The 24574-nt window shown below is 45.3% G+C and overlaps 1 protein-coding gene across 3 annotated transcripts in view; it reads left to right on the plus strand.

The window, feature by feature from the left end:
• OXR1 (oxidation resistance 1) overlaps nucleotides 1–24574 on the plus strand; it is a 578729-nt gene that overhangs the window by 471559 nt on the left and 82596 nt on the right. For all 3 annotated transcript variants that reach the window (XM_077271063.1, XM_077271064.1, XM_077271066.1), the window contains one exon: nucleotides 16490–16572. In XM_077271063.1, coding sequence (XP_077127178.1) covers nucleotides 16490–16572 — 83 coding nt within the window. The remainder of the gene's footprint in view (nucleotides 1–16489; nucleotides 16573–24574) is intronic.

The following is a 24574-nucleotide window of genomic DNA, read 5'->3' on the forward strand; positions in this document are numbered from 1 at the left end:
AAAAGGAGAAACTGGACCACGGACGTTGTTGGCCAATTTGTCCTGAGTACGCTGATACCTCATATGTGGGGGTAAACCACTGTTTGGGCGCACGGCAGGGCTCGGAAGGGAAGGAGCGCCATTTGACTTTTTCAATGAAAAATTGGCTCCAAACTTTAGCGGACACCATGTCGCGTTTGGAGAGCCCCCGTGTGCCTAAACATTGGAGCTCCCCCACAAGTGACCCCATTTTGGAAACTAGACCCCCCAAGGAACTTATCTAGAAGCATAGTGAGCACTTTAAACCCCCAGGTGCTTCACAAATTGATCCGTAAAAATGAAAAAGTACTTTTTTTTTCACACAAAAATTATTTTAGCCTCAATTTTTTCATTTTCACATGGGCAACAGGATAAAATGGATCCTAAATTTTGTTGGGCAATTTCTCCTGAGTACACCAATACCTCACATGTGGGGGTAAACCACTATTTGGGCACATGGTAAGGCTCGGAAGGGAAGGAGCGCCATTTGACTTTTTGAATGGAAAATTAGCTCCAATCGTTAGCGGACACCATGTCGCGTTTGGAAAGCCCCTGTGTGCCTAAACATTGGAGCTCCCCTACAAGTGACCCCATTTTGGAAACTAGACCCCCCAAGGAACTTATCTAGATGCATAGTGAGCACTTATAACCCCCAGGTGCTTCACAGAAGTTTATAACGCAGAGCCATGAAAATAAAAAAATAATTTTTCTTTCCTCAAAAATGATTTTTAGCCCAGAATTTTTTATTTTCCCAAGGGTAATAGGAGAAATTGGACCCCAAATGTTGTTGTCCAGTTTGTCCTGAGTACGATGATACCCCAGATGTGGGGGTAAACCACTGTTTGGGCGCACGGCAGGGCTCGGAAGGGAAGGCACGCCATTTGGCTTTTTGAATGGAAAATTAGCTCCAATCATTAGCGGACACCATGTCGCGTTTGGAGAGCCCCTGTGTGCCTAAACAGTAGGAATCCCCCACAATTGACTCCATTTTGGAAACTAGACCTCCCAAGGAACTAATCTAGATGTGTGGTGAGCACTTTGAACCCCCAAGTGCTTCACAGAAGTTTATAACGCAGAGCCGTGAAAATAAAAAATGTGTTTTCTTTCCTCAAAAATATTTTTTTAGCCCAGAATTTTTTATTTTTGCAAGAGTAACAGGAGAAATTGGACCGCAAAAGTTGTTGTCCAGTTTCTCCTGAGTACGCTGATACCCCATATGTGGGGGTAAACCACTGTTTTGGCACACGTCGGGGTTCAGAAGGGAAGTAGTGACGTTTTGAAATGCAGACTTTGATGGAATGGTCTGCGGGCATCATGTTACGTTTGCAGAGCCCCTGATATGCCTAAACAGTAGAAACACCCCACAAGTGACCCCATTTTGGAAACTAGACCCCCCAAGGAACTTATCTAGATGTGTGGTGAGCACGTTCAACCCCCAAGTGCTTCACAGAAGTTTACAACGCAGAGCCGTGAAAATAAAAAATCATTTTTCTTTCCTCAAAAAAGATGTTTTAGCAAGCAATTTTTTATTTTCACAAGGGTAACAGGAGAATTTGGACCCCAACAGTTGTTGCCCAGTTTGTCCTGAGTACGCTGGTACCCCAAATGTGGTGGTAAACCACTGTTTGGGCGCACGTCGGGGCTTGGAAGGGCGGGAGCACCATTTGACTTTTTGAACGCAAGATTGGCTGGAATCAATGGTGGCGCCATGTTGCGTTTGGAGACCCCTGATGTGCCTAAACAGTGGAAACCCCTCAATTCTAACTTCAACACTAACCCCAACACACCCCTAATCCTAATCCCAACTGTAGCCATAACCCTAATCACAACCCTAACCCCAACACACCCCTAACCACAACCCTAACCACAACTGTAACCCCAACACACCCCTAACCCTATCCGTAACCCTAACCACAAGCCTAATCTTAACCCTATTTCAAACCCTAGCCCTAATTCCAACCCTAACCCTAAGGCTATGTCCCCACGTTGCGGATTCGTGTGAGATCTTTCCGCACTATTTTTGAAAAATCTGCAGGTAAAAGGCACTGCGTTTTACCTGCGGATTTACAGCAGATTTCCAGTGTTTTTTTGTGCGGATTTCACCTGCGGATTCCTATTGAGGAACAGGTGTAAAACGCTGCGGAATCCGCACAAAGAATTGACATGCTGCGGAAAATACAATGCAGCGTTTCTGCACGGAATTTTCCGCACCATGGGCACAGCGGATTTGGTTTTCCTTAGGTGTATATGGTACTGTAAACCTGATGGAAAACTGCTTCGAATTCGCAGCGGCCAATCCGCGGCCAATCCGCTGCCGATCCGCTGCGGAGCCGCTGCCAATCCGCTCTGTGTGCACATGCCATAACCCTACCCCTAACCCTAACCCTACCCCTAGTTCTAACCCTAGTTCTAACCCTAACCCTAGTGGAAAAAGAAAAAAAAATATTTTCTTTATTTTATTATTGTCCCTACCTATGGGGGTGATAAAGGGGGGGGTTATTTATTATTTTTTTATTTTGATTGCTGTGTTAGAACCTACCACAGCGATCAAAATGTACCTGTAATGAATCAGCCAGCCGGCAGATTCGGCGGGCGCACTGAGCATGCGCCCGCCATCTTGGAAGATGGCGGCGCCCAGCGAGGAGACGGACCGACATCGGGAACCTCGGTAAGTATAAGGGGGGGGGGAGATCGGGGCACGGGGGGGGGGGCATCGGAGCACCGGGGGGAGGACGGGGGAGCGGAGCACAGGACGGAGGGGACCGGACCCCATAACGGAGCACTGGGGGGCGATGGGTGGGGGGGGTCACTTCAGGTTTTCCAGCCATGGCCGATGGTATTGCAGCATCGGCCATGGCTGGATTGTAATATTTCACCATTTTTTTAGGTGAAATATTACAAATCGCTCTGATTGGCAGTTTCACTTTCAACAGCCAATCAGAGCGATCGTAGCCACGGGGGGGGGGTGAAGCCACCCCCCCTGGGCTGAAGTACCACTCCCCCTCTCCCTGCAGATCGGGTAAAATAGGAGTTAACCCCTTCACCCGATCTGCAGGGACGCGATCATTCCATGACGCCACATAGGCGTCATGGGTCGGGAAGGGGTTAAAGCCTTGTGCACACAGCTGAGCCGGACAACATGGCGTCCCTGGGGCAGCAGGACGGTAAAGTGCAGTCCTACGTGACCACTATCACTGGTTACTCCATCCATTGCAGCTTTAGTACCAGACCTTTTCCTTCAGGGTGTGATGCACACACCAGGACCCTGAAGGGATGCTTCTCATATGACTTTGGCGAGTACATTGCACTGAAGGACTTTTCTGGGACTCTGTTATTTTTCCAACCAAGCAAAGGCGCTCTGTGCACCCGACCTCAGCGAGGAGGGGGCGAATAGTTCATTGCACCTTCTCACCTTCTTGTTCATCTCTCTGTTCTCTTCTTCCTTGATTGCCAACAAGAGATGTGGTGAGCCACGTGTTGGAGCCCAGTGTGTCAGGGCGCCCCAGGCACTGTGCAGTTGGTGGGTTTTTCTGTCTATACCCTGACCACTGTGTCCAGTCATTGGCCCCACGAATGGTGTCCGCTTGTCTTGCATGAGACCTCTGAGGCCAGTAAACGGTCACATCCAGAGAGGGCAGATATGTATGGAAAACCGGTAGGTGTGAAGGTGTACTTAGAAGGTAGCGCAGTGCGCCTGTGCTTAATTTTAAGGGATGAGTCAGACTTCTGTACAACTCCGACTGGGATCGCAGCGCTGTGCTCGGATAGGCCATCGGCTCTCCTGACCCGAGCGTGACCGCTTCATGTATTTCTATGCTCAGGTTGGGAGAGCTGGTAGCCAGTCCAAGCATTGCGTTGTGATCCTCGTCTGAGTTATGCGGGTGTCTCCTTCTCCCCAGACAGTCATTTTGTGCTGGCCGGCTTTTTTTTGTTTTATATACCGTACATTGATGGCCTGTTAGTATGTCATTTATGGTGATTCTCCTCCAAATGCCCTACCGATCAGCAGATTGTGTTAGACGGCCATGGACCCTTCATTGTGTGCACAGCGCCGTAGGTATGGCTGTGCCAGGTACTACAGCTTGGCTTTGGTCTCTTGGATTGGGCCGCAGTACTGCTCTGGTTCAGGTAATCAAATCACTAGCATGATTGTGACTTCATGTTGTGCTCACTCCTATTTGCTGGAGGGTTGTGTCACCGCCACATGTGCCAAGGTCGACTTCTCAGGGGTTGCAGAGCCTACAGTTCAGGGAACGGCACAGATGCAATTTCTCTGTAGCGGCATAATAGGGAAATTAGCTATGGAGTCTCCACCAGTTGTGTGTGTGTTGTGTTTTTTTTTTTTTATTTTCTTTATTATTTGTTTGAGAAACTGCTAAGAAACTATACTTGAGAAACTATACAGACCCCCCCCGGTATTTTTTTGTGCTTTTTGCTACCTTGCAACCAGAAATCAGCAATGTGTTCAAAATTGCTTTCAGATAGTTAGTTAACCCTATAGGTGCTATTCAGGAATGAGTGCAAAGTGACATGACAGGAATGAAAAAATGTGTTTTTCACCACCTAAATGTTTCTAACTTCTGAACAGGCCACTGTAGCCAGCAGACACTAAGGCCATAAATTACCATGGCAAACATCAGGACCACACAATCAAGAACTCAGGGTGCCGATGAGGTTAAAGAGGGAGCACCCAAAATCTGTTAACCATCCAGATGCTATTGTCACTATTTACAGCAGTATTTAAGGGGTTAAATGTCTATGGTCGGTACCAACACTGATCTTGGCTGATGCAGCAAGTTGTCAGCTATAGTGTACAGCCGACAGCTACATGATTGTCACCCGTCGGAGGATGCTTTTCTTATATCGCAAGTCAGTTTTAAATTGTATTGGTGGTCATTAAGGGGTTAAACCACTCAAGGGTTGCTTTAGCATTTTGTTTTTTGTCATTGTCTTGTTGGAAGGTGAATCCCCGTCTCAAATCACCGACCTAAATAACAAGACTGAGTGTCATTTCCAAACAGAAAATGAAGAGTAGCCATCTCTACACATAACCAAGGTGCACTCTGTAGCGTGTAAACATTAAATATATCTAATATATCAAATCTGACTTGCATTACTGCTCTAGAACATAGGAAAAAAATGTAGCTAATTAGCACATAATTTAGGCGATCCATGCATGCCCAACAGCCCACGAGCAGGCTATCTCCATTTGCTGGGAATCCTGTCCTAGGCTGAAGCCTGCAGTTATATGGGCAGGTAGGATCCTGCTGTAATTAATCCCGGCACAGGCTGATGGGTGGAGAGATCGGTCAGAGAGCCCATGTATAAATAACAAGACTGACCGTCACTTCCAAACAAAAACTGGTGTATACAGGAGCATTGTAAGGATAGCCATGTCTATACATAATTTTATATGTAGCTGTACACACCAGTGTTCTGCACACAGGTGGACGTCCTCTCACTAAGCATGTGACTTGTGAAGGGAATTGCTTCCACCAGAAATTGTTTGGGGTTTCATAGCAAAAGGGATGAAAACATATGCCTGTGTGTGTGTGTGTGTGTGTGTATATATATATATATATATATATATATATATATATATATATATAATTTTTGTTGTTGTTGTTTGATCCCATGTATTTAATCTTTGCCTATATTTTTTTTCTCACTTCACCAACTTAGACTTGATGCTGATGCATCGCACACAGATCTGATTTACAAAAATATTTGAACGGCAGTTTCAATGTAACAAAATGCCGAGGGGCTGAATAGTTTCGCAAGCCACTGTACGTGCTTGATTATTTCTGCAGATCCAGGTCTTTGGTGGTCCTCCTGTCCATTTTTACAGGTGACCGCTGCAGCCGATCAGTGAGGGATCATGTGCCATTCTGCTGGCCTCCCCGCACAGAGGTGGGAGCCGTGATTCTGGTAGTGCAGCACGTGACTGATGAGACCACTGGCAGCAGCAGTCACGTGCCGGACGCCTGCAGACAAACAGGAGAACACTGGCGCTATTTTGATAGGAAAGTTTCTTTTGTGTTTTATAGCATTTGAAATTTGGATAACCCCCCTGTGAACTCTCGGCAACTTCTCCCATTGAATATACCAGATGCAGGTGGAAATCCGCAGTGTGTTTAATAGATGCATCTACATACACCTTGGAGAAAAATAAATTGTTCTAAAATGTGACTTTTTATTTTTCGGCTCTTCCCTGGGGTGTTCCCCTTGGCAATGCGTCATGTAGATGCCCCCTATTACTACGGAGACATGTGCGCCTTATGTTCCCCAGCGCGGAGTATATTCCCTATTTATAATCATCATTGACTCTTATTTTTTTAGCACCTTTTTAATTACTGAGCTTTCTGTTATTTCCTGTTGATACGTATAATTTCTAATCCAATTTTAGTTGTTCTTTCTTTGTGAGTAGGTGGTGCGGCTGTGGTGTGTAGTAAGCAGATGGCTCCTCATTCGGAGGGGAGACGGATCTATTCAGTTTGCTTTTCTTGTTCCTCCTCTCCCGCTCGCACTGTTATCTGGTGCCATGTTCTACATGTCTTTCATAATTCACTCTGATACGACTTCACAAGGGGGCTGATAAATCTGATAAGTTAGAGATTCGGGAATTGGATGAATTCACTTCTCAAGACTGATATAGAGCCCGTCTGAGGAACTAATGGAGAGGACTTAGAATTACAGTCCGAGGCGTTTGGCTCCCAATGGATTGATTGTCCGCATGTCTCCTCTGTGGGAGTAATTAATAATTCACTGACCATAAGCAAAAATCTTGAATATGGCGAGTAACAAACTGAGAAACCTAAATCGAAAAGTTGCAGAAGTTTTTATTACGCAGAGAAGAACTTCTTTGTGTATACAAGAACCCCTGACTCATATATATATATATATATATATATATATATATATATATATATATATATATATATATATATATATATATATATATATATATATATATATATAATTTTTTTTTTTTTTTTTTTTTTTTTTCTAAGTAACGTCCGTCTTCCTCTTCCCAATAATGGTGGGTTTGTAATCTGACAGCTTTGATCTTTTCATGTCTTCCTGATCTCTGCTAGTGACCCTCCATGTATAAAATGTCCCTCACAATTGGGGAGAGCACCCATCAGTGATATCTGACTGGCAGGCAATGAATATTTGACCCATTTCCCAATTATCCAATCTTCTAGGTATCTCCAGACCCGGTGTAGTGTCTTGCCTTCTAGTTTAGGATCTATAGTTATGGCCCTCTATAACCAGTTCAGTGTTTCACTTGAAGCTTCCGGGGGGAAAAAAAATCTGCAGCAGGACTCCACTTATATGTGCAATTTATAAGACTAGTGCCTCCTCATGTGGGGTAGGGGCGTCCTCGGGTGCCGGGGTCAGGGTGCGTCTGGCATTCCCTCTAGCTACACCCCTAGTAAATAGTGTGTGTTTTTTTTTTTTTTTGTTTGGTGGAAGGTTTTTAATCAAGCGACTTTTGAACAGTCCCATCCACTTGAATTGGAAGGATGTTTTTTCACAGTTTCTGCAGAAACGTTCACTGAGTCTTAGGAGTTTTCCTATAATAAAAGTCCCAAACTTGCAGGAAATGCTTCTTTATTTGGTCTAGTGAGGCGCAGAATTGAGCCCCTCATTGACTGCCATCCTTAGGTGTGTGCAACTTCTAATCTCAGGCGATCCCGCCAAGTTTTCTCTTTTTATTCTTTACAGAATCCGTCAGCATATTTGAAACTATGCAAATGATGGCAGGCGTCTTCTGTCTGTCTTTAGACTCCTTTTATTTACAGTAGTTTCTGTGGTGTCTTCAAGCGGAAGCCATGGGAAGAATGGAGTGGTCACTTTTAATTACTTCACGTCTTAGTAAATATGAAGCAGATAAGAAGCTCAAAAGACTGCAAATCCGCACCCCAAGTCAACTTCACGATGCTACACATGCTTCTCCAGGCGGGTGTGCTCTGTGAGGGGAAGGGCAGTCTGCAGTTATGGCCACTCGGTACTGTAAGCGGCCTACAGTGGCTCCATGTAAAATAAGTGACTCCCGGGGCTGTCACATCACCTACATTATGGCTCCGGAGTAACCGATCATAGAGAGGATGGGAGAATCAGATGAAGGCGAGATACTTACTGGTTAAATGATAAAGTTGATGAAACTTTGCCAGATCAGTTGTACGTTCACTGTGGGGTTGCCCTCGATCCGCTGCTGACAAATCATCATGTATAAGCCAAAACAGTCCAGAGAGGAGTGCTGCTATACCAATATTCGGATGGACGTGGGGGTAAAGCAGCTTTACTGTACACAGCAGATCTGGACTCTGGAAAGTGGAGATTGATTGCTCTTATTTCCATCCAGCATTAGCGAGCAGTCTGAAGTTCTCCGAGTTTTCCTCCGCTTAAGCAGATTGTATGGATTTAATTGCTGACTTAAACACTTTGTGATATTTGTGCTCTTCTGTATTATCGCCATCATTTCTCTGGGTTTATTGTCCCACACTTTCTGTTTTGCAATCATCTATATACAGAGACTATAGCTGGAAGATGCCCAGTATGGGTTAGTGGCCGTCCGGCAAGACTACCCGCTCATCATGCTGCAGGAAGGTGGCACTACAGGGAAAAATTTGTTGCTTCCTTGCTGGTATATTGTTGAGGCTTTCTACCTTTTGGCACAACTTGCAAAAAAAAGCTCTAGATGTGTACACCTTGTAACGTCATAGTCCCTGCGCCCAGCAAAATTGACAAGCTACACACATCTTTAGCCTTGGGATAGTTTCATATCATTTACATTTTTCAATCCATGTAAAACAGATTTTTTTTTTCTTCCATTTATTAAACACTGAGGGAGATAGTCTCGCATATGACACACGGATCAAGGAAACTGTATAGGTCCCTCTGCCGTTCGTGTAATAAAAGGACAGCACGATGGACACATTACTTTTTTTTTTTTTTTTTTTTTTTTTTACCCACACACCGCCTTTTAGGAAAGCTTTTACAGAATGGTATCAAACTATATTTGTTTACAAAATAATAAATATGATTTATTGGAAATTATGTCCTTTAAATGTCCACCATATAGTTCTTGACCGTGGCGGGCTTATTCTAAAGTGTGCTCAATGACAAATTTACCTTACCAGCGTTTTGTGCCTCATCCTCAAAGAAATGAGGACCCAAGAACTCCTCCCCCACTTACACCACACCAAACCGTTACATAGACTTATCCCGTGTAGAACATATCGCCTATCCTTTGGGTTAATTATAAATCTCAGATCTCTAGGCTGTGGGCTGACTTCTGACAACCTCACCCTGATTCCATGGGTGGCCCAAAGTCCCCTGTATGAATTGAGCCATAATAAGCATGTGCGACCACCACGTCTACAGACATCGGTTGCCCATGCTCACTACTGCTCCATTCACGCAAAGGACTTTGGGACTGCAGAAATCCTTATCAGTAAGGGTTGTCGAGGGTGGCCCTCCAGCAATCGTACACATCACCTATCCACTGAATAAGTGATATTGTTGATTGGACAATCCCCTGATTATAAATTTATGCTGGTTTATTTGGTGGTGATTCCGGCATGGTTGGAAATGATTGAACCATCATGTTTGCTCATAGTATCATAGAATGTTGTAGGTGGAAGGGAGCTTCTGGGTCGTGTCCAACTCCCTGCTCAATGCAGGATTCACTACACCATCTCTGACAGTTGTCTGTCCAGCCTCTTGAGTAAAGACTTCCATTGAAGGAGAACTCGTTCAACTGTTCCTCGTAGGACATGCTTTGCAGTCTTCTCACCATCCTGGTAGCTCTTCCCTGAACTTGCTCCAGTTTTCAATTTCTTTTTTTAAAATGTGGTACCCAGAACTGGATGCAGTATTCCAGAGGAGGCCTGACCAAAGAGGAGTAGAGGGGGATAATTACTCTAGACTCTATGCTTCTCTTAATACATTCCAGAGCAGTTTGCCTTTTTTGCTGCTGCATCACACTGTTGACTCATGTGCAGTCTGTGATCTATTAGTATACTCAAGTCTTTTTGACATGCTGTTGCTTAGTTCTATTCCTCTCATTCTGAAGATGTCATTTTCGTTTTTCTTGCATAGATGTAGATTCTTGCATTTCTCCCTGTTAAAAATAATTCTTAGTCCCTGCCCATGGTTCAAGATTATCTAGATCCTTTCTTGGTCTTTAGTGTTAGTTATCCCTCCTTGTTGGTTTTCTGGGATTGGTCTCTTCTCGGCACAAGATCTAATGATGTCCCCACCCCATAAAGTGTAATTGCTCATCATCCCAAACCAAAGTCTTTCTTCAGAGTTGCTGACACGTAAGTGTTGCGCCCTCTTTAACCGCCTCATGCATCTCCTCTCCCCTGATAACTGTATTTCATTATCGTCTGATCTCCTTGAAACCCAAACTGCTCCTTCAGTAAGAATAAGACGAGCGCTACGCCAGCTAATATTAAAAATGCATGACATGCAGAAAGATATTCTGAGAGGACCTTCATCTGATTTCCTGAACGAACTTCTCATTGTCTTTCGGGCTTGGAAAAGAACAAACGTCCTGCATGCCCAATATTAAATCCATAATTCATTTCTTAAAGTACATATTTTTCTCAATTCAGTGGCGCTTTCCAGGGAACCTACTAGTGTATTATGAACGCGGTCAGGGCAATGGAGGTGCTGGAGCTCCAGCATTAATTTACAATATTGCTTCAAGGGCTGAAAATTCAGGAAGAGGCACCACAGCCTCTCATTTCTGGTGGTCCGAGTGGGTGCCTGTCAGAACCCCACCAACCAATAGTGGGGGAAAAAGACTATAAAATCACTTAAGGGTCCGATTAGTTAAGACTGGTGTTATGGACGCAAGTGTTCATGAAGAGTTTGCTGTAGAACGATGCTCTGAAATCATTAAGAGATGCACGCCACTTAATGAATTTGGTGCATCTTCTCATTGGTGTGCTTCTTGCCAGAAATGCTGCTCTAGTCACAAACTGGAGTAGCCATTCCGACATAGAAAAAAAAAAAAAATGCAGACACGTTTGTAGAAATTGGTGTGAAAGCGTAGCTACTGCCTTTCCCGCTTTTGGTTTCCACCATTTTGTAGAACCTCTTCAAAGCGGCTCAGAATATTTTGAAAGTCACTACTAGTGATGAGCGAACGTGCTCAGATAACAAGTGTCTTCAGTGTTCTCGAATAGTATGCTCGAGTCCCCGCGGCTCCAGGTGTCATGGCTGCTCGACAGCCGCAACACATGCAGGGATGCCTGTTTGTTACACAATCCGTGCATGGGTTGTGGCTGTCTAACAGAACAGGCGCGGGGACTGGACCATATTTGAGCACGCCGAAGACACTCGGTTAGCTCCCGATCATGCTCGCAGAACACATTATCTGCACATGTTTTGCTCATCACTAGTCAGTAGTGTAACTTGTGTAACTCCACGTTGTGTGTAAAATTGTGCGACTTCTCAAAGCAGTTTCCTGGCATCAAAGCTTTGATGAATCGCCCCATTAAAGTTGTTGAAACTCCCCAAGGAGTGGGGTGTTTGTTTTTTTTTTTTTTTTTGTGTGTCATGTGAGTTTTGGAGCAGAATTGGTCCCAAATTACAGGTAAATAAGCTGTGTGCACGTATCCCTGGGGTAGGTATGGTCATATAAAGTGGTTTAGAAACGAATCCACTTCAAACTCCGCGTTAAAAAACACTTTGACTATTCTCTGATTTAATTTTGATTTGCCTGAAAATCTACATCAAAATAATTGGTGAACCTCTACTCTATGATGCTGTGATTTCACTGGTGCAAATACGGAGCTTATTAGGTCATGTAAGAAGGCAGGTTAGCCGGTCAGGAATCTGAGAAGGCAATGTTGTGTCTGTAATGGAAGATGCAGCTAGAATAGTGGACAAATACTTGAGTCTTTATATCCACATGTTTTTTGGTGAGGGGAACCTAAAAGTTGCATGATCATGATCTTGGTTAGGTTTGATCCCGGTGCTAAACACTGAGCCGCCAGGATATTTGCATCAGTCATGTCCTGTTATTGCTGGACCTTGGGAAGATCTAGCACTAGTAATTCAGTACAATCCAAATGATGCCACCGGCGTTGCTGACAGATGTGTTCTCTAGAAAGAATAGTGGTGTTTTTTTTTTTTTTTTTTTTCTGTATATTTTCTCTATTTTTGTAACGCTGCCGTCACCGATAGAGAAGGCAGCTGCACAGACAATTGCTGGGGATGGTTTGCTGCCTGGCAGTTCTGGTGACCTCCTCCACCGTGAGTGACGCTTCTAGGAAACAGCTGAGAAATCTTCTCACTCGTTAAATTCCCTTTGGGTCCGGGAACTCGTGTATTATGTGCAGCTTCCAGGCGTAAAGAGGGATGCCGGGGAACTGAAGAGAAATGTGCTAAAATAGCAAGTGACCATTACTCTCCTGTCGCATTTCTGTTCGCCTCTGTTTTTACTTGTGGAGGTGTTGTACACCCATGTGACTGCTGCAGCCGATCACTGGCCTCAGTTCAGTGGTGATGTTTGGCACAAGACCTACGGAGGCCAGTGATTGTCTGCAGCAGTCTTATGAACGTGTGGTACAACATGTGATGGCGAGTACAAGTCCTGGAGCCGTGGAGAATGTAACGGGCGAGTTATGGTACTGTATTCCTTAGGGGGCTTGAAGGTGCAGTAAGACTCTGAAGAAATCCGGAGCCATAATGCGACTGCCTACAGGAGTACTACTAAGGAACTGCCACCTGGAGTTTTAGGGGGAAAGAAACACTGTTTAAGGCCGGTTTCACACGTCAGTGATTCCGGTACGTGAGGTGACAGTTTCCTCACGTACCGGAGCCACTGGCACACGTAGACCCATAAAAATCAATGCATCTGTTCAGATGTCATTGATTTTTTGCGGACCGTGTCTCCGTGTGCCAAACACGGAGACATGTCAGTGTTCGTGGGAGCGCACGTATTACACGGACCCAATAGAGTCAATGGGTCCGTGTAAAACACGGACCTCACACGGACATTCTCCGTCTGGGGTCCGTGTGCGTGCAGGAGACAGCGCTACAGTAAGCGCTGTCCCCCCCACATGGTGCTGAAGCCGCCATTCATATGTTCCCTGCAGCAGCGTTTGCTGCAGAGAAAATATGAATAATAGTGTTTAAAATAAAGATCTATGTGTCCGCCGACCCCCCCCCACCCCCTGTGCGCCCCCCCGCTGGTCAGAAAATACTTACCCCGGTCCCCCGTCGGCTGTTGCTCCTTCCTGGTCTGGCCGCGGCTTACTGTATGCGGTCACGTGGGGCCGCTCATTTACAATCATGAATAGTCGGCTCCGCCCCTATGGGAGGTGGAACCACATATTCATGACTGTAAATGATCGGGCCCACGTGACCGCATACACTAGAAGCCGCGGCCAGACCAGGAAGGAGCGACAGCCGACGGGGGACCCGGGTAAGTATTTTCTGACCAGCGGGGGGGCGCACAGGGGGTGGGGGGGCGGCGGACACATAGATCTTTATTTTAAACACTATTAATCATATTTTCTCTGCAGCAAACGCTGCTGCAGGGAACATATGAATCGCGGCTTCAGCATGATGCAGAGTGGGTACCACACGCTCCGTGTGGTACCCACTCGCCATACGGGCGGCACACGTGTGCCGCACGTATGGCCTCCGTGAGTTCCCAGGCACACGGACACGGATAACTCCGGTACCGATTTATTCCGGTACCGGAATTATCTGGACGTGTGGGACAGCCCTAACGTAAAGACCCTTCACATAGTCTTCTGCTTAGCAGCCGCCGTCTTCAGCTGTTCCTGGCGCCACTCCGGTTGGACCCAAGCAGTTTGTGACCTGCCAGCTGCTCCAGTGTTTGGTCACCCGGAGGTCACTGCAGGTCTGAGAGTCTTTTACTGGATCATACAGACTTGCATTGAGGGCTTGTGATTGTTACCTCTGAATTGTGGTCAGTCAGAGGTTGCTGTCACAACATGGCGTTGCGAGACCGGAGCGGCTTCGTGAAGAGCTGAAGACAGCTGGTGAATATAATAACGGGGGCAGGGAACTCTGATTAGGAGCCCCAGTGCAGCTCTGAAAATAATAAACCAACAAAGAATGCTTTAAAAGATTTTGTAATAATAAAAAAAATTTAAATGGCCTCATGACCAAAAAGAACAGTGACATGACCCCCCCCCCCCCCTCACAAACTATGGATCAAGGCCTGTTTGCTTTATAAGCAAAAAATGGAGAGGAAAGTACTACCGTATAGCCCGCACACTACACAACACAAATATAAGAAAAAGTATAACAGACTTTACTTGGTATATAAGCACACAGATAAAAAACATAGTTAAAATACATGGGCACCCTACCCAGAAACCCCCAACATGTACAATATGAGGAAAAATAGGATGTTAATGGAGATTAAACAAGCTATATTATATAAGCAATCATTGTGATATACAAAAAATATATATATATATATATATATATATATATATATATATATATATATATATATATATATATATATAATGTGTGTACGCACGCACGCACATACATACATACATACATACATACATACATACATACATACATACATACATACATACATACATACATACATACATACATACATACACAAAACAACCTCCAATTGCACCTAAGACCGAAAGATATATATCTCTAGAGTACAGGCAATAAAGGGGTGAAATTCCCTGAAGATTCCTGGGCAATAACACAGCAGGTGTAATCCTACAGCCTAAGATAACAAACAAGACAATGCCCCACAAGTCAGCATGAATAGCATGCTTCCCCTGACGAAGCCGTACGGGTTACGGCGATACGCGTTGGGTCGTTGTAGCGGCACCCTTCCCGGTATTCCACCTTGTTTCCCCCTTCGGGTGGTTCCTTTGCATCTTGGCAAGTTGGCCCTAGCATCTCAGCATTGCCTGACCTTCTTCATTCATGATTTGATTTATGGCATATGGCTTAGTTTGCCCATCTTTTTATATACCGTATATTCAGGTCCAATTCTGCCTATTTCACACAGGTTGTGGTCCTGTGGCCATCTTTATATCCTGTACGGTATGGCTGTTATCTCATTATATTCATGCTGACTTGTGGGGCATTGTCTTGTTTATTATCTTAGGCTGCAGGATTACACCTTCTGTGTTATTGCCCAGGAATTTTCAGGGGTGAAATTTTTGTATATTACAATGATTGCTTATATAATATAGCTTGTTTAATCTCCATTAACATCCTATTTTTCCTCATATTGTACATGTTGGGGGTTTCTGGGTAGGGTGCCCATGTATTTTAACTATGTTTTTTATCTGTGTGTTTATATACCAAATAAAGTTTGTTATACTTTTTCTTATATTTGTGTGGTGTAGTGTGCGGGCTATACGGTAGTACTTTCCTCTCCATTTTTTGCTTATATTGTTCTTCACTACCGGCTCTTTTGCACCTCCCTATTACCATATTTATTATGGTTGTGCGCTTTATTTCTATATTATCCGGCCTGTTTGCTTTAGACACTTTGTGTGACCTCGTTAGGAAGGTGCATGGTTGAGCGGAGTGCCGCAGTACCGGGCGCCAACATTTTGTCGGAAAATGATTATAGATGACGTAAGCTTCAGATGCATTTACACGAAGATTATCGTGAGCGAGTGCTTGTTTCATGATTATCTTGTTGTGTAAACAGGCTGCCGATGAGTAAGCAAAAGGCTCATATAAACAGGACTTGTGCTGCCGAGAATGCTCATATATAAACAGGACTTGTGCTGCTGAGAACAATCTCTCGCGGTCTGCCTGTGTAAACAGGATTTTTAAAACAACCGTTGATCTTTACGTCTAAATGAACCCTTCTAAAACAGTCAATTTATCCAGCCAGAATTACTATGATAAAGCATTTTTTTTTTTTTTTTTTTAGACTGAGTCTATGTTGATACAATCTCACTTTTTTTGTTTGTTTGTGTTTTTTTTTTTTTTTTTGTTTAATATATTTTAATACTTTATCTTCCATGGACCTGAAGTATGGAAGTGACTGTGTGATTTAGGTGGTAACACTTTATTGAGTGACTTCCGTACGACGGTCTCCTGGCTGCTTTCCTTCCCTCACTCCCGGTGGTTAGTGACGGGGTAATCCTTGTGGCCCGGATCCGTCCGCTGATCACACGCCGCACACTGTGTATGTATTTGCCTCCGCGTTCTCACATAATGGCCATTTTCACTGCTTGATAATAGGATGCTCGGCCGGAGCTGATGTATCGCACTTGTCACACTACTTTATATTGGTTAGCAGAAAAAAAAAACCGCAGGCAGCTGGATGTCTGTAAGCCTGAATCTCCAGTTACAGGGAGCGTATAAGTGGTGAAATAGATGTCTGCCTGCCGCGCGCTCCTCGCCACCAGCCTGTGACAATCCTGACGGGGGAACATGAATCTAACACGTAGCTACCCTCTCTATCCTGCAGATACCGGGCAGAAAAAGACCCTGGAGAAGAAAGATGGGAGGCGGATGTCCTTCCAAAGACCCAAGGGAACCATGGAGTACACGGTGAGCTTTGTTCTGTGCACTTTAATGTATTCACCCCCCACCACCAACCTCCTCCTTCCTCTGTGGAGTGTGCCAGTGACTGACTGGTCTCTTACTGGTATTTTTTTGTGATGTGCCCAGTTTGCATTATTTGTGCCCTAGCTGAATTAGCAGCCATGAATTATGGATCTGAGGGAAATGATGGAAATCTACCTTGACCTTGCCAGGGATAGATGGACAACCTTGCATCCTTCCTCCAGGTCACTGTCACTGAGCTGACGCTTTTTAAAGATTTTGGCTCCTTTTTCTCCGTAGCTTTGGAAAATGGAGCCTTTCTGACTGCCGTGTTCTTGAAATGACCCTCAAAACCCTGCTGCAGTCACAGCTTCCTATCCTGTTACTATGGGAAACCGAATCCGAAATCGTGCCGCTTCCAGAAATCCCAGTCTGTTCCACCAGTCTCTGCCTCGGTGGAGGGGAAATGGGCAATTTTTCACAATGTTTTTATTTATTTTTTTTTATCTACACTCTTGTAAATTATTGCTTCCTGCTTGTTTTCATTGTCCATGTGTCCGGGCTGTTTCTCACGTCTCTAGAATGTGGATCCTCTGTATCGTGTAGATTCCTAGAATTCACAAGATTCGCTCCGTCGTACCGGATTTAGCAAGATCATTTTTACAGCTTTTAATAAGTACACTGAATGCACGGGTACAGGTATGACTTGTACAGTAAATAGATATAGAAGTCGTTTTGCTTTTATTTATTTTTTTTTTCGCCTTTTTAATTGCAGTTTAAAAAAAAAAGAAGTGCACGTGTCATTACCGCAATGATATCACTGTATACCGAGGTGTGCTGTATAGAAGGGTAGGATGTGATGTACAGAGAGAAAGTTTCCCATTAGTTTACCTATTTAAAGGGGTTGTCCCACCTGGGCTGCTGTGATGGATGCGGTCTCAGAAGGCAAATATACATATTATAAAATGTATTTATTTTAATTCCATGTTTTCTGGACTAAAAAAAATGTTTTCATTAAAGATTTTGCAGTGTGTGCCTGATTATAGTCTCGGTGTTGCATTCTATTGCAGAATGAGTTGACTGAGAAACAATCAGTGAGCTGTTACAACGATAAGTTTTTAACTGTTATATTCATCCGATAATAAATAAATATATAATTTTTTTTTTTTTGTCTTTTAAAGCTCAAAATATGGATTTACGGTACGTAGGGTTAAAAAAAAAAAAAAAAAGCCTGAAAGGATGTTTCATGTGCTTTAAGAGGGGATGCCCGATAAGTTGCTGTCTAGTCCCGGGAGGGTGGCAATTTAACTTTTACTGAGGGGCCACATGACATTGTGTGCGTTTTGGAGGGCTGAACCAATAGGCTGAAACTAATTATTCCCAGTATATAATACTATGTTAATATTTTATCATGTGATAATGATCAGCATTAAATGTGTGTTTATGTACACACACACTTACACTATGAGCCCACAAAGCCCCTCTATATCCAGTATGAGCCCCCACACAGAACGAACCTCCTTCCGTCCCCTCCGGTGTTTGCGGTGTGCACTGACGCTCCGCACAGCAGATAGGATGTAGTGGCGCCACACACTCTTTGAATGGTGGGAGAAGGAGCTGGCGACCCCTCCTCCACCATTATTTTCACCTCTACCTCCATCCTGAGGAAGCGGATAGATGTGAATTCGGGAGGCCAGGCGGCTACAAGGTGCGGCCCGTGGGCCACTGTCGGCCCTTCAGCTTTCTCGGTCCAGGGGCTGGATGGACTGGAACAACCAGCTCACCCACGGGCTGTACTCTGTCCAATTCTGGTCTGTTCTTTCCCTCATCTGTACAGAAGTCTTCCCTGCCGCTTCAGTGCACTTGTTCTATGCTTAACACTTAAGTATCAAGTCATCGGCCATAACATCTGCTTGGGGAGCTTGATGATACTACTAATGAAAATTAAAATATTGAAAAGGTGTACACGGCCTTCATTACCCGATACACATATAATAGAAATTAAGCAAATTAGGAGAAAATTATTAATTTTTTTTTTTGTTCCAGTCCTCTACCTCCCCGAAGAGGATATTTGCATATGATTCCCATAGGTGCATTGCACGGCCTGTAAGGGCACAGTCAGACGGCCATGTTACTCTCATCGTAATCCTCAGACTGGCCGGCAGCTCTCCTGACCGGAGCGTGACAGCTACATAGAAATATATATGCCCTAACCCACCTCTTCAACCTATCACTAACTTCTGGCACCTTCCTTTCTGCTTTCAAACATGCCGCTATCACGCCTATCCTTTAAAAGCCAACCTTCTATCCAACTGCTATGTCCAGCTATCGCGCAATATCGCTGCTCCCATTCGCTTCCAAACTCCTGAAGCGGCACGTCCACGCTGAACTTTCCTCCCACCGCTCATCTAACTTGCTCTTTGACAATCTACAATCTGGTTTCCGCCCCCATCACACAGCTCTGACCAAAATCACTAACGACCTACTTACCACCAAAGCTAACGGACAATAATCTGTACTCCTCTTTCTAGACCTGTCCTCTGCTTTTGACACAGTTGACCACTGCCTCCTACTACAGATCCTCTCCTCCTTTGGCATCAAAGACCTCGCCCTATCCTGGATCTCCTCATACCTTTCCAACTGCACATTCAGTGTCTCCCACTCCCACACCACTTCCTCATCACACCCTCTCTGTTGGAGTCCCCCAAGGCTCTGTTCTAGGACCCCCTACTCTTCTCAATCTATACACTTGGCCTGGGATAACTCATAAAGTCCCATGGATTCCAGTACCACCTTTATGCTGATGACACTCAGATCTACCTCTCTGGCCCAGACGTCACCTCTCTGCTGTCCAGAATCCCAGAGTGTCTATCAGCCATATCCTCCTTCTCCTCTCACTTCCTCAAACTCAATGTGGACAAATCTGAACTCATCATCTTTCCTCCATCTCCTAGATTTTCCATACCTGACCTATCTATCGCAATTAACGACATCATGCTTTTCCCCTGCACTGGAAGTCCGCTGCCTCGGAGTAAACCTTGACTCTGCCCTATCCTTCAAACCGCACATCCAAGCTCTTTCCACCTCCTGTCGCCTCCAGCTCAAAAATATCTCCAGAATCCGTCCTTTCCTCAACCGTCAATCTACTAAAATGCTTGTGCATGCCCTCATCATCTCCCGCCTTAACTACTGCAACATCCTTTTCTGTGGCCTCCCTGGTAACACCCTTGCACCTCTCCAGTCCATCCTTTAACTCTGCTGCCCGACTAATTCATCTCTCTTTTCCGCTTCCCTCCTCTGCAAATCTCTTCACTGGCTCCCATTCCCTCAGCGTATCCAGTTCAAACTACTAATACTGACCTACAAGGCCATCTATAACCTGTCTCCTCCATATGTCTCTGAACTAATCTCCCGATATCTTCCCTCATGTAATCTCCGGACCTCCTTCTCTCCTCCACACTTATCCGCTCCTCACCCAACCGCCTCCAAGTCCCCCCGAATATCCCCCATCCTCTGGAATTCTTTGCCCCAACACACCTGACTATCAACCACATTCGGATCCTTCAGACGGAACCTGAAAACCCATCTCTTCAGGGAAGCCTACAGCCTGCACTGACCCCTCTGCCTCCTCATCACTACTGAAGCTACCGCCTCACCAACACCGGAGCTCCTACAACCCCCAACCTACTGTCTCCTTCCCCATTATCCTGCAGAATGTAAGCCCGCAAGGGCAGGGTCCTCACCCCTCTGTATCAGTCGGTCATTGTTAGTTTGTTTACTGTAAGTGATATCTGTAATTTGTATGTAACCCCTTCTCATGTACAGCACCATGGAATCAATTGTGCTATATAAATAAATTAATAATATGCTGTCTCGCTCAGATCAGAAAGCAGACTTCCCGCTCGAGGATTTCGGTGGTAGTAATACGGCTGTCTGACTGCACCCGAAGTCTCCATATGCCGACTTGCCGCTTTCCACAAGGACGATCTTTCTCCTTAGTCCGCCTGTCAGTGGCTTCTCACCCAGCCAGATCAGATCTCATGCTTTGCACTGATGATGGAGCAAACGCTCTGAAACATTTGCATAATTCCAGTTTCTAGTTTGGCTTCTTATCCTAAATCATGTGACAAGGTTACAGGGTCGATAATCACTCCTAGGCTTGCTACATCCAATAAGTGGCACTAAAGTTCCTGTCTTCTTCCTCTCTGAATAAGCACTAGGGTTCCCAGAGGAGGATTGCACAACCTGTAAGTCTCCTTGAGCTGATTTTGGTACTTTCCGCAAGGAGAAGCTTTACCCCTTGCCCTTCACTTCAGCAGTGAGTTATCCCCTTTAGCTGACACCATGATCGGTCTGTAGTTGCATGAATTTGCATTATTAGGTAATTCTCCAATTATTTCTGTTGAGTGCTTTTGTTAAAATTCTTCTCCATTCAAGTCTCGGTGCCCGGGAGGAACCAGTTAGGTGACTGGTGTTGGCACAACAAACCACCTTCACTGGTCACATGCTGTGCTCCACGTCACGGTCTGTGCTCTTGTTCTCGGGAACGTATGACCTTGTGCACCGAATTTGGTTTTGAATATTGAAATGATCCGTCTTATAAAAACAGGTGACCCGGCTTATCGAGACATGTAAGATGGCGACATATTGCAACCTCGTACGTCTCGTGACACTTTGCCAGGTAAAAAGAACAAGTAGACTGCATTGCAGCCACATTAAATCCGCAGACATCAGTGTCCCCTGCTAGGGGAGGGGGCAATGGGCAAGACGTGCAGAGTCCGTTCTTAAAAGTTGGGTTTTAAGCGACAATTGTGACTTTCTTTGCTCCTCTCTCCTGTACTCGCACAGGGAAGAGTGCGAACAATAAAGGAGGAGAGCGGAGAAGGTCGCAGCGTGCGATACTGGCAACATTGCGGGTCACATCAGCTACTAGGGCAGAATGAGCAAGGCAGACACGCCGGCACGGTGTCACAGTATGGAAGGTAAAGGACAAAGATTCATAGCGTTCCACTGGGCTGAGCAATAATGGAACAAAACCAAAAAAATTACTCAACTTTGGGCCAAGTATTCTAGTATTCTGTGTTTGTTTTTCAATCCATTTATACAGTTCCAGTGATATGGGCCTTTTTATTTAATTCTGTTTATATACTAAGGGGGTGTGGCTCACTAAGAAAATGCAAAACAGCCTAAGGACACCCCCCTTTGGAATGGCTGTGGGCCACGCCCCTTTGTAATGGCTGTGGGCCACGCCCCTCTGTAATGGCTGTGGGCCACGCCCCTCTGTAATGGCTGTGGGCCATGCCCCTCTGTAATGGCTGTGGGCCATGCCCCTCTGTAATGGCTGTGGGCCACGCCCCTCTGTAATGGCTGTGGGCCACGCCCCTCTGTAATGGCTGTGGGCCACGCCCCTCTGTAATGGCTGTGGGCCACGCCCCTCTGTAATGGCTGTGGGCCACGCCCCTCTGTAATGGCTGTGGGCCACGCCCCTCTGTAATGGCTGTAAACATTAGTATAAATTAAAAAAAAAAAAAAAACACGTCTCTGGAGTGAAAACGACCCTGAAATATTTGGGATCAACAGGAATAAAATAAGAGGAAAAACTGTCGACTTCTCACCTGGTGACGGATCTTCTTTTAATAAATGGCCTAAAGTTCAAAGTGTTTTGTTGTTCATTTCTCTCTCCTATTCAATTTATTTATTTCAATTTATGTCGTCGTGAGTAATTTATTTTATGTTTTGTTCACACCTTAGGCTTCCAGTGCTGAGTTTTTTTTTTTGTTTTTTTTTTTGTTTTTTGTTCAGTGCTATTGTTAATGGTCTTTACCAATGGGGTGTGGCTCACAGGATTCTGTGGGAGTGTCAGGTTTTTCTGCACAATTACTTTGGGAGCCACACCCCCTTAAAGACCATAAAAAGTAGCACTAAATGAAAATGCCCATATCTCTGCTACTGTGTGGCGGGCAGAATGAAAGAAAAACCAAAAAACCAAAATGGAATACTAAAGTGAGCAGAGGGAAGAAAATAAGTGCAGAAACTTCTCATTTTAAATAAAGTTGTGGCTCTTAGAAGGGAAGGAAGGAAAAGGCTGGCGCCAAAATAGAAGCTGGCTCCAACGAGAAGGGTTTATAAAGCCAGACGGGGTCTGTGCTCGCTGCCGCCTCTGGAGGTCTGTGCTCGCTGCCGCCTCTGGGGGTCTGTGCTCGCTGCCGCCTCTGGGGGTCTGTGCTCTCTGGGGGTCTGTGCTCGCTGCGGCCTCTGGGGGTCTGTGCTCGCTGCGGCCTCTGGGGGCCTGTGCTCGCTGCGGCCTCTGGGGGCCTGTGCTCGCTGCGGCCTCTGGGGGCCTGTGCTCGCTGCGGCCTCTGGGGGTCTGTGCTCGCTGCCGCCTCTGGGGGTCTGTGCTCGCTGCCGCCTCTGGGGGGCTGTGCTCGCTGCCGCCTCTGGGGGGGCTGTGCTCGCTGCCGCAATCATCTTGCATGAAGTCCTTATAACCAGGCAGGGGAGCTGTATTATCAGCTTGTCTTGTGCTCAGCATCGCCTTCATCTCTGTACAGTATTGTAATAAATTTTGTAATTGTCGTATTTCTTTGTTTTATGGTTTAGTTCCATGTTTCCTTGTTTCAGAAGATTAAAACTACCAGTATAAAAGACAGAACGGAGCAAACGTCTCCACATATTCCAGCCTCTGTTGTACGGAGGAGGAAGTCAGACATAATGGTGCGTTACTGCCCAGAGCCATGATCTATAGCGGCCCTTCATCCCTACAAGAAGAGCGCCTGAGTATTCTGCAGTGAGGTTTTGGATCCTGTTACCCGTGTCACCTGCTATACTGCAACAAAACGTGAAGCGGTGGATCTGTCTGCTCTTTTTAAAGTGTGCTTTAGTTACTACTTCAATCACGGTGGCTCAGTGGTTAGCATTGTTGCTTTGCAGCGTTGGGGTCCTGGGTTCTAATCCCACTAAGGACAACTGCAAGGGGTTGGTATGTTCTCCCCTTGTTTGTGTGGGTTTTACTCCTAGGTCTCCAGTTTCCTTCCACACTCCAAAGACCTACTGATAAGGAATTTTTATATTGTGAGCCCCAATCGGGACAGTGATGATAATGTGTGTAGAGCTTCGCAGAATATGATGACGTTATATAAGAAAGCACAATAATGAGATCCTCTGTTATTCCTATTGGAAATATATGAATACATTATCCTGTGTTAAAGGGATTCTGTCACCCCAAAAATCATATATGAGCTGCGGCGATCGGCATCAGGGGCTTATCTACGTCATTCTGTAATGCATTCTGTAATGCTGTAGCTAAACCCCCGATGTAACCTAAAAGATGAGAAAAAGAGGTTATATTATTCTCACCCAGGGGCGGTCCTGGTTCTGTTGCCGTCCGGCACCTCATATCTTCATACGCTGACGTCCTCTTCTTGTTTTCCTGCTGCGGCTCCGGCACAGGCGTACTTTCTGTCCTGTTGAGGGCAAAGTACTGCAGTGCGCAGGTGCTGGGCCTCTCTGACCTTTCCCGGTGCCTGCGCACTACAGTACTTTGCCCTCAGCAGGACAGATAAAGTACATCTGCGCCGCAACAGGAAGACAAGAAGAGGACTTCATTGTATGAAGATGGGAGGCCCCAGACCGTGACACCCATCGGACCGGACCGCCCCTTGGTGAGTATAATATAACCTTTATTTCTCATCTTTCAGGTTACATCGGGGGCTTATCTACAGCAATACAGTAGAGAAGCCCCTGATGTCGGTGGCCACAGCTCATATACGATTTTTGGGGTGACAGGTTCCCATTAGTTGACACTTTCTTTGGCAGTAGGTGGTATGCCTACATGGTCTGTGCCCAATATGTGCTGAAAGTTTGTTGGCACACATCCTATTGACAAGAGAGGATTGTAATGCTCAGTTTTGGTTTTTCTTTTTTAGATTTTTTTATCTCGGAATAACTTTTCTACTAATTCTAGACAGTGTACGCCTTAAATGCTGTGTGGCCCCTAAAGCAAGGAGGG

The sequence above is a fragment of the Ranitomeya variabilis genome, chromosome 6 (genome assembly GCF_051348905.1).
Source record: "Ranitomeya variabilis isolate aRanVar5 chromosome 6, aRanVar5.hap1, whole genome shotgun sequence".
Classification (NCBI taxonomy): Eukaryota; Metazoa; Chordata; class Amphibia; order Anura; family Dendrobatidae; genus Ranitomeya; species Ranitomeya variabilis.